Here is an 11,283-nt window from a genome sequence, read left to right as displayed (position 1 = left end):
ATGGGCAACCAGAGCCTTGAATTGAGCGTGAGCGGGCTGTCCGGTAACTTCTGCTCGCTGTTGTTCGCGTACAAACTTCCACCGCACGCGAATGTGACGATCCGCGACTCAACGATTGTGACGGCGGGCCGCATGAGCTACACGCCGCCCCGCGAGCTGACCAACGTGGTGACTGCGCCGCTTGTTTTTTACGAGATGGCGCTGGTGGCGTCGCAGCTGCGCGTGGAGAACACCGTGCTAAAATCATCCGAGAAGGCGGGCACTGTGCTGTACATCGGCGGCGACAGCGATGGCGGTGGCCTGAGTCTCTTCTCGAGCGCCGTCGTATTTGACAGTGTTTCGATGGGGGCGTCGGCCAGTGACAAGAATTGCTTGATGCATGTGAAGTCAACGTCCATGTTCAGCCTGCAGAGCAACTCCGTATTTTCTCTGTCAAACGCGTCTATGGAGGGCATAAATTGCGCCATCTCCCTCGGGAGCTCTCTTAATGTGTCCAAATCCGTGCTGCGTTTCGTGGGCATTGACGTGAAGGAGGTGTCGTCTGTGTTGGCCGCCACTGGCGGGACAATTGGGGCCGGCGCGTGGCTGGACCTGCGGCGCGTGTGGGTGACGGGCACTATGTCGTCGGTTGCGTCCCTGACGGGGGTGAAGTTGGACCGTGCCGTTGTGTCAATCACCCGCTGCACTGTCGCCGGCACAACGCTCGCCTCCTTGCCGGAGCAAAGTAATAGCGTTGTGTACGTGCAGTGCAACCGGGTCAGCGACAAGGTGCTGAAGAAGAACTACGACTACCGCTCGACCGGCCTTTCCACCGTGACCGTTTTGCCATGCGATGACAGCTGTTCGGAGAAGCTGACCTGCTTTGCCCCACTGACGACGTCATTCTCCGACTGCACCTGCAAATGCTCCAGCGGCGGTGTGGGCAAGACGTGCATGCCGTTCGACGTGCCCCTTGTAAAGAGTGGTGGGAAGCAGGACTGCATGCGTGGTGTTGCAGTGACGGAGTCCATGACAGTTGGTGACTGGAGGGCTAATGTGTGCTTCGAGGCGGTTGTCTTCAGCGGACCGATCACTGTGACGGTTGACCTTAGGTCGATGAACGCTTTCGTTGACTCCCTGAACGTGACGCTGCGACACTGCCTGCTCGCGGGTGGCGCGAAACTCCTTATCAAGGGCGTCGACGAGACTATTGCCCGGCTGTTGCCTCGCGCCCTCGTGCACATGACGAACATGACATCGACGAACGGCACAATTGTGTTGCAGGGCATGCTGCCGGAGCGGTCAGAGGTACTTGTGGCCGACTCTGCACTACACGCGATGGAAAAGAACGTGCAGGACGCCGTGACGACTGTTGCCAATGGGGCTGACAGGTGCAGTTCCGTGCTCTTCCTGGACGGTGTGCGTCTTGTCTCGGCGCAGCTTGTGCTCACGCGGACGACGATGATGTGCAGAAGCAAGACTTGCGCCACCATCCTCGTGGAGCGTGGTCTCCACCTCGACAGGTCAAGTTCTTTCTACATGGACAACTGCGCAGTGAACACGTTTGGCCGTGTGATGCACTTTCCTTCCTCTGGATTGGTCGTTTCTGGCGGCTCTGTGGTCTCAATACAGAGTAGCTCGTGGCGGATGCGGGGGTCCGGCAAGTACGACGATGCGATGCAGTGCGACAGCATCGAAGTGAAGGGGAAAAGTGTGCTGCAGGTGACAGGAAACGCGTTCTACGTGGGTAACGGTGTGATGGGTATGAAAACCCTGACAGTGGAAGACCAAAGCTGGTTGCTACACCGCGACAATGAAATCCAAGCGCGATACGCCGTTAATGTGCGAACTCTTCAGCTCAGTGAAAATGGCGTATGGTCGGTGCTTCGCAACAACTTCCTGCCTGGTACGCGTCCTGGCAGGGCAACGGGCATGTTGGGCGGATATGATTTAAAAGTACCGAACGGCTTCACTGTGTACGGCACATGCAACCACCGGATTGGAGAGCTTGTAACAACGTACAATGCCCTCAGGATGGCGATGAAGGTGAATCACTTCGACTGCGACAGATGTGCACCCTCCGCGGAGTGCTTCAATCCGTATTTAAAACAGGCCTCCACCACCACCACCAGCAGCAGCAGCAGCAACAGCGGTAGCAGCAGCAGCAGCAGTATCATCACCAGCAGAAGAAGCAACGGGTGCAAATGCAGATGCAGTAGTGGTAGCTACGGTGCGGCATGTCTGCCAGCTCCTGTGCCGACTGCCGTTGGGGCGCCCGTGCCGCTTCTGCCGGGCGCAGCTGTGATTCCTTGTGTGCGGGGTGGCACTCTGGACAGCGTGGATTTCCCCGCGCCAGGCGTCTCTGGGTTGTGCTTTGTCGACGTGACCTTCACCGCCCCAATCACCATTGACTTGGGTGAGTTCCGCTCGCCGGTTAAAGCGATCAACATCACACTGCTGCGGTGTACGCTGATGGGCCTGAAGGTGTCTGGAGCTGACGCGTACTCGCTGCACATGAGCATGACTGCATCCGAGATGACCAGCGGCCAACTTGTTTTGGACGAAGTGTTCGGGCCGAAGACGCAGATACACGTGGTGGACAGTGTCGTGGACACTGATGCCAGCTGGGGTATCGAGTTTAACGCGGAATTTGGTGTGGACTCGATGATCTTGCTGCGTCGTGCCAATGTCACGGCAACAATGGAGGCGGTTGCTTTCATGCGGGGCTTCGTCCTCAACGCAAGCAGCATTGTTGTACAGAAGTGCCAATTGCAGGCGGCGGTGCCGCAGTCCACGGACGGTGCGGCGATTCGCTTCCATATGATTGACATCGTGAACGGTGGCCACCTGAGCGTTGCGGAGACACAGATGATTGCGGGGCACGGCATCCTGTTCACCCACGAGGTTACGCTGGCGAAGTCTGGACAAGTGGTGATCGTGGGTAACACGTTGCGCGGGCATAGAGACGTTAACGGAACGGCACTGTTTTTCAGGTCGCAGAATTGGATGATTTCCGGTAAATCAAAAGTGCGCGTGATGGGCAACAAGGTGTACGGCGCCTCAGTTTACGCCGCGAAGGAGGAATCCGGTGGCGCCCTCAATGTTACCGAGCAAGGAACTGTTGTGATCTTTGCCGACAACGAGGTTAAGGACTTTCCTGATGCTTACCTGACGGCGGTCACAGCGGTGACATCATCAGCGCGACTGCTCTTTGGATGCAACAAGAAGGAAGGGAAGGCAGTCACGCTCAGCCAAGCGTTCGGAGACCCGAAGGCGGAGATGAAATCGTTCGGGTGCAGGGCTTGTGAGGCGAGTGTGAAGTGCCACATGCCCGAGGCGACGTCGATGGGTGACGGCGGCGCGTGCTGGTGCAAACGAGGGGAGGGTAAGACCTGCCCGCCGTGTCTGCCCACTGTGGCGCCCGACACAGCCGAGATAAAGCTCTCCCCCAAACCATATGTGACGGACAAGACGTGCGTGGTGGGCCAGACCGTGACGAACTTGACCCTGAACATGCGGAACACACATCACTGCTACGTCGGCGTGACATTCAACGGCACGGGTGCGGTTGCGACGTTTGTGTTACGGCATATGCCGCTCCAGCAACAAATTAACATCACCTTCACTGGGTGCACGTTCATGGGCGGGGCGGGGCTGCACTTCTTGGGCAGCCGCGATGCAGCTGAGGCTGCCGGGGTGTTGATCCGCGTGAGAAGGGCCGTGATGCGGTCATCCGTTGTGTCGTTTGCGAATGCCCTTCCGCGCGGCACCGACATCATTGTGACGGAAGTCGACGCGATGCAGCCTAAAATAGCTATGATGCCTGACCGTTTATCCAACAGGTTTGCCGTCGTGGTGCTGCGCAATGTTGTGCTCTCTGCTGCGTCTTCGCTGCTGGTGAGCTACGTCACCTCCCGCCGGGGGCTACCGGACCGATGGGAGCACACCTCTGGCTCCGGCGTGCATTCCTCTGATTCCCTGACGCTACTCGGTGGGAGTTCGTTATACGTGCAGAATTGTACATTTGCCGGCTACACAGACACAATTTACCTGAACGGCAAGGTCCGTATCAGTGATCACTCTGTTTTGGCAGTTCTGGACAGCGTGGCCGCGGCGGGATACAACATCATTCACACCAAGGAAGTGACGGTTGAAAACTCCAGCACCTTCCGCATGGCGAGGAACCGCGGGCACGTCACATATGGTCTCTCCTTCTACAATGACTGGAATGTGCGTCTCTCCAGCTGGGTGGACTGGCGTGGTAATGACGTGAGTGAGGGACCAATGATATTCCCTGTGTCGACCTCGGTTGTGCACATCGATGGCAAGAGTACATTGACGCTAACAGGAAAGCAGAGTACCGCTCAGGCGTTTTCGCAACCGCTACTGGGTACTTTCGAGAAGGGCTACAAGTTCATTACAGGGTGTCTCTCCACTGTGGTCAGAGACAAAGGGAAGACGGGTGCGAAGAACAAAGCCGCTTCCCAAGCGAAGTCGATTCCGAATAATGCATCCATTCCCCAAACGACGAAGATTATGAAATGCGGTGTATGTATGAAGGAGAGCAGCTGCTTCGCCCCCCTGACGACAGCGATCAGTGGTTGTGCATGCCAGTGTGCCGATGGTGGCTACGGTGATGCGTGCGTCCCGGCGCAGCCAGCGCTGCCCCCACCGCCGCCACCGATGCCAGCACCGCCAAAACTTGACGAGTGCGTGAGCAACAAGGCTTACCCGGAGGTGACGCAGACAGTGGGTAGCGGGCTTTCGCGGCTGTGCTACCGCAACGTTGTATTCAGCGGGGCCTTCATGCGGCTCACGGTGGACGTTGGGGCGATGACTGGAGATGTGAACATCACGTTTGATGGATGTACGTGGAAGGACGGCGCTGCGCTGGTGTTGAAGGGTGGCACGACTGCCGCAAAGCACTCATTGAGTATCACCATCACCGGCAACACCTTTGAGGACGCGCTGCTGAGCCCTACCGGTGTGTTTCCACCGAAGACGAACCTCATCGTACGCGGGAACCGCTTCAACATGACGCGATCCATCGCAGTGCCAGGCGTGGCAACGGGTCACACATCGTGCATTGCGACGAGTGGGCTAACGCTGAAGAGTCACTCCGCTCTCACAGTTGAGGAAAACACTTTTGTGACATCTGGACCCCACGCCATCGTGGTGGACATCGGGGAAGATGGCATGGAGGTGCTGTCGCACTCGGTGTTCGCGATGAGGGGCAACACATTCACTCTGGCGAAAAAAGGCATAGCGGCTCTCTACGTGCTGGGCAACGGTGCCTCGAAGGCGCTGCGGGTGCATGATCACTCCGTGCTCACCGTCGAGAGGAGTGCTGTCACCGGTGCTCTTGATGACTTTGTCTACTTTGGTGCTGTTGAGGTTTCGGTAAAGTCTGCGGTGCTGGTGGAGCGCAACGACGGACTTGCAGTGCAGAACGTGTTCCATATCAAGGGTGAGGTGACGCTGCGGGAATCCTGGGTGCTGATCCACAAGAATGCTGCCTACGATTCGGCCGTTGTCTGCCGCGCCACCGGGAATGTCACGATGGCGAACTCCCGCCTGGTGGTGTCAAGGAACAGTGTGTCACCCGTCGCGAGGGGTAAGCCACCCGTTGTCGTGTCGTTCAGTGCCGCACCCAAATCCACATTCGGATCCGGCGGGGGCCCTTTAATGAGCGCTGGCGAGTTGGCAAGTTTGAAATTATACAGCTTGGGCAACTGGGACAAAATGGACAGCTTCGGCGGCTTCGGCGGCTTGGGCAAACCTGCGAAACCTAAACCCATATATTCGGTGGACGCACACTCGTCACTCATCGTTGCCTGTAATGTAGTGAACCGGGAAGTAGTGGCTGAATACGAGTCAGTGCCCTCTGCGTTCAGGATCGAAGTCATGGAATGCGGGGCCAAATGCCACGCTCATGCGTCGTGCTTTCCCGCGTACACCACAAAGACGAGTGCCAACGGCTGTACGTGCAGCTGTAAAAACGGTGGCCAAGGTGACCGCTGTCTGCCTGTTGATTTGCCCGGTGGCCGCGCGGAACCTTGCGTGCGGGACGTGAATATGACGTGGGACGTGCTTGCCGGTGCCGGGGACTCGGCGGTGTGCTTTGTGGGCGTGACGTTTGCTGCCGATGTTGTTGTGGACGTGAGCGAGATGACGGGCAGCGCGCGAAATGTGACGCTGAAGAACTGCACAATGGTGGGCGGAGCGAGTCTGTACGTGGTGGGATGGAAGGCCGACACGCCCGTCAGTGAGCGCGTGAACGTGTGGATCAGCGGGCTCGTGTCGCGCTCTGGCGGCGGCGTGGTGCTGGCGAACAGGTACCCGGCTGGCTCGAACATCACCATTGTGGACTCTATGCTTATTGCACAGACGGCCGTTGCGTACCGCAGCAGCTACAACCTTGGCGGCGATTCCGCAGGCCTTGTTCTATACAACATGAAGCTTTCGGGAAGCATGCTTACCGTCGCGCGCACGCAGGTATCCTCGGCGCTCGACAACGTGGCCGGCGTGCTGGTGGTTGGCGGAGTGGCGCTGACCTCTGGCGCCGCGCTTTACATGGACCGTCTCTCTGCTCAGGCAGCGCTGGGACTGTGCGTGTCTGTGAAGGGTGACGTGACAGTCACCGGTGGTTCGGTGCTTGGGTTTGTGGAGAGCGACTTCCTGCTGTGCAAGCACGCGGTGTATATGCAGAATGCTGTGAGTGTGACTCATTCCACCCTGACTTTTATGCGGAATGACTTCGCGTCAACAAACGACCACGCAATTAAGTTTGGCTCAACGGTGAAACTCGCTGGTAATTCGATGCTGCTGATGAAGGGTAACACACACGACAGTATTGCCAAAGAGATGCTGAGCGCTGTAGATGCTGTGAGTGTGGAGGAAAGCACGCTGAGCTTCGCGCGCAACAAGGGGCTGTTTCCTAAGATGCTGTCGGTGAAGGTGTCGCTGGAGAAGGGGGCGCACATGAGGGCGGCGTGCAACAGTATTGGCGGCAGCGCCCTGACGACGGCGGGCGAGTACGCCGCTGCCGGTTTCGGTAAGGCTGGAAGTATTGAAGTTGTTGGGTGCGACACGTGCGACAAGGACACGTACTGCTACGCGCCTGGGGCGGCGTCGGCGACTGAGGTGGGCGGCGAGTGCAAGTGCGCGTGCAGTGACAGCGGACATGGCGAGGCGTGCGTGCCCGTTGGGGGCGTAGAGCTGCCGCCTGCCCCCCGAGGCCCTCTCTCGTCATTCGTACTTGAGAATATGACTCTAACCTCTACAGTGGCTGTGCCGCGCGGCACGACTGAGGTTGCGCTGCGCGACTTGGTGATGGACGGTGTGCATATGGCAATCTACGTGCCATGGATGGCGAACGACAGCGTGCAGATTGCGATCCAAAACGTGTCGCTGCGCAATGGCTCTGCACTGTACGTGATGGGTGGGACGACTGCGCGCCGTGCAGCACCTGCGAACGGGCAGCGTGTGGAGCTGTCAGTGTGCAGCGTGGAGTCGTTCAACGGTGTGATTGCTCTGACAGGAACGTTTCCCCCGGAGTCTGTGTTGACCATAACGAACTCGCTGCTCATCACTGTGTCGTCTACCCCGCTGTTGTACCTGCCCGACTCGCATGCTGCGAAGCACGCCCCGGCATTGATACTGTCGAACCTGCGGCTTGTGCAGTCTGTGCTGGTTGTGTATGACGTATTCTTCCTCGCCATTGGATCTAAGGTGCGGATGGTGGTTGCGGATGGTGCGGCACTGGAGCTCATCGGTGGTGGCATCGCGCTGGACACCGTTGCACTCAGCGGCGAATATGCCATGCACGTAGAGGGTAAGGCGACACTGTCGGATGGCAGCGTGTTGCACATGTCTGAGAGCAAGGTGTATACATCGCATGGCTTCGTGTTCGGGAAGGGAATGAGTGCGAACGCGTCTGCCCTTATTGTGAGGAATAACACAGGTGCCGTGACTGCTGGTGCGTTATTGGGGCTGAAGCAACAGGCGTCATTCACGTCCAATTCGTGGTTGTCTGTGCGTGGCAACAACGTTGCCGGAAAGATTTTGTCACTCCCAAAGGAGCCCGCGGGCACGAACTTCTCACACAGCAAGCTCACGCTATACGGGAACACCGGCAGCGGGCCTGTCATGATGGACGGCGCTGTTACGCCGGACCCCAGTGTGAAGTTCATCGTGGGGTGCCTGACGCACAACGAGAAACGCCTAGGTCCGAATGAATACCAGTCTGCTGGTATCGTGGGGCACACCCGCACTGTGGCGTGTGACACATGCGACACCGACATAAAATGCTTCGCTGCTGCAACAGATCCAACGCTGTCGCCGTCGTCGTGCAACTGCCACTGCACAAAGGGTGGCTACGGGAGTGAGTGTCTGCCAGTGCACCTGCCGCGCACAGCGGGGTGCAACCGCACTGTGTCATGTCCGTCGCTGGGTGTGTGGGCACTGAAGGGCGGCAACGTGACACTGGACGACATCCGCAATGTCGGTGCGGAGCCTCCGCGGCTGGTGGTTGCGCTGCCGCCACCGTTCCGCTGGGCGAGTGATACAGACCTGCGCCCGTACTTACAATTTGTGCTGACGTCACGGCCGCAGCCGACTGGGTTCAGCGGCCCCTGGGGTGAGATGCTGCGCAATGCGACCTGGGGACGAGGCTCGGGGGAGTCACTGAGCGTGCTGGAGTTGGCGCTGCCTCCTCACGAAAGCTATTTCGTGGGCGTCGATGAGGAGATACTTGTTGAGTACGGCCCACGCGCCCTTTACGGGGGATGCACAGGGAGCATGCGGGGGCTGTTTAAGGTTGAATCGAACACGCCACCCCGGCTTATGCGTGCCCTGTCGGTGGTTGGTGGCGTTGGCGCTGGCACGAGTGTCGTTGCGGTGGCTGTTGCTGGTGGGGTCTCGTTGATTCTGGAGGCACAAATGTTCGCCGTGTTTGAGCAAATGTCATGCGTCTCGGCGCATGAGCATGCGAGCATGGAGGCGCTGCCGTACTTCCTGTCGCCGTTCGTTGACCTCGGCCCACTCTGGATGGTGGTGGGCAACGCACTGATTGTCGTGGTCTTCGGTTGCCTACACTTCGCCCTGACGTTTGCGTTCCAGCGTTGGCGCGGCGTGGACGCGGTGAGTGCGTGGGTGTCGCTGCGGTTCCCGGCCCTGTCGTACATTGTGGCATGCCTGATGCACCCCGGCGTCTTTGTGGGATCGATGCTCATGCTGTCGATGCCAAATGCCGAGGCGCAGCACTATGTGGTGGGTGTGCTGGGTGCGCTGTACGGCGTGGCATTCCCGTTCGGCGTGTGCTACTTCATTTCACGCCACACCAATGCTAAATTCATGGAGTACAGCACGTTCTCGAAGAAGTCACCGTGGGTGCGCTGGCTGTACCCTGCTGGGTACTGGAGTCTCCCAGAGGAGCAGCGGATGTACAGTTTTATCTTTACAAGCGTGAGGGGCGGCTACGTGTACGGCTGCGTGTTTGGGCTGATGGTGCTGTGCCTGGTGGGTGTCATTGCAGGAGTCCAACCACCTGCGGATAAGTGCCACGCTCCATACTTCTCCATGGCGGCGGTGCTACTTGCGGCTGCTGCTCTCATGGCTATTACGAACATGATGCGCTCAGTGTTCCTGACAGTGATGCACACAGCAGGTTTTGTACTCCTGGGAGTGGTGTGCTTCATCAACGCGGCCTGGGCTCTCTCGCCGAGCGACGACAGTGTGAGGGCGTTTGCTGCAATTCTGCTGCTTCTGGTGTGCGTGGTGATTGGGACTGCCGTGTACAGCATCGGACTGTGGTACGTGGAGAGCCGCTACTGGAAGGCTCTGCGCGAGACGCCAAAACTACCGAATGGCGATGCGGCTGGTGCCAGCGCCGCGAGACCCGCCGCGACAAGCGATTCTGTGGAGCCGGACTCTACAAAGATCCCCACGGAGCCTGTGGTGTGAGGCGGCAGCGGTGCAACCGGTGAGGCGCTGGGGAGCCAGCGGGAAGGCCTGGGCAGGTGTGAGGCCATGAAGGAGGAGGAGAAGCGACAGACTGCCCATTCCCCGCGCGGAGGAGGCGGAAAGATGCTAAGGGAGGTTAACGAGTCACGGAATCAAGGGTGGCCCACTGGCCAATCCAATTCTTTCTCTTTTCTCTTCTTTTTTGTTTTGTTTTTGCTCGTTGCTCTTCAGAGAGTCTGCACGTCTGGAGCAATGCAAGGAAGTAACTATAACTGGTTTGGATGGCAGAACGTGCCTACCCACATTAAACCTAAACATGCGTAATTTGCTTGAAGACATGTCTCTCTCTCTCACACACTCTTTCTCTCTCCCTGCATGTATATATATATAATGTGTGTGTGCGTACATACATACAAATGTGATCGAATGCAGTAATTCTTCTTCTCTTGGAGGTAAATAAAAACAAACAAACAAACAAACATGAATCGCAACAACAACAAAAAAAGAATTGAAATAAACACGGAACGCATGCGGAATCTAACTTGCTTTACAGGATGTATTCATATACACGCACTAACATGCGCGATGAGCGAGGTGCATCATGGGGGAAAAGGGGAGGGGGGATTGTTTTGTTTTGTTTTTGTCCCCGTGTGGGGGAGAGTCGGGGGACACACTGAGGGCGTTAGGAATCCATTTGCTTCGCGGCGCGGGCATTCCTTCTCCACACACGTATATATATACATATATATATATATATACATCGGCATACACTCACACGTGTGTGCGTGGGGGCCTCGGCGCATGAGCAGATGCGTGGGGCATCCGTGACGCGCGACGCAACCGAAACGCGCAGCGGGGGTTCCACAAGTAAACGCCAAACAACAACAACAAAAAGAAAACGAAATTAAAAATTTTTGCTTCGAAGTGCGTATGGAAGTGCCCACGTAAACGAACGCAAAGTGGCCAAAAAGAAAAAGAAAAGAAAAACAACAACACCAACACCAACAACATGAAGGACGGTGGTAAGGAAATCAACTTGGACAAATAAAATCAACTGTTTTCGTTTTTTTTTTTCTTTTCGTTTTGTTTTTCCCCTCATTAATCGTCAAATACGTCTGGAGACAATCAACTGCTTCAAAGGGGAAATTTCTTGCACGCGGCATACATGCCCTTAACACACATCTTTATATATACACACACACACAGAGAGGCATCGAGGGAACATGAGCGGATGCATCTAAGAGCGGAACACACACAATAACAAAAAGGCTCCCCACACTAACAATACTGGGCGGGATGAGCGAATGCATTTAAGGAGGGTTTTTTTTCTTTTTTTTTTTT

At 57.0% G+C, this 11,283-nt stretch overlaps 1 protein-coding gene across 1 annotated transcript; it reads left to right on the top strand.

The window, feature by feature from the left end:
- Positions 1-9,942, top strand: DQ04_03431000 (dispersed gene family protein 1 (DGF-1); the record flags this gene model as incomplete). Its single annotated transcript, XM_009312821.1, has 1 exon — positions 1-9,942. One exon carries the CDS (start codon positions 1-3, stop codon positions 9,940-9,942), a length of 9,942 nt encoding a protein of 3,313 aa, XP_009311096.1.
- Positions 9,943-11,283: the final 1,341 nt, after the last annotated feature.

Source organism: Trypanosoma grayi (genome assembly GCF_000691245.1).
Source record: "Trypanosoma grayi strain ANR4 Tgr_343_V1, whole genome shotgun sequence".
In the NCBI taxonomy this organism is placed as follows: Eukaryota; Euglenozoa; class Kinetoplastea; order Trypanosomatida; family Trypanosomatidae; genus Trypanosoma; species Trypanosoma grayi.
This window is presented reverse-complemented; position numbering and strand designations above follow the sequence as displayed.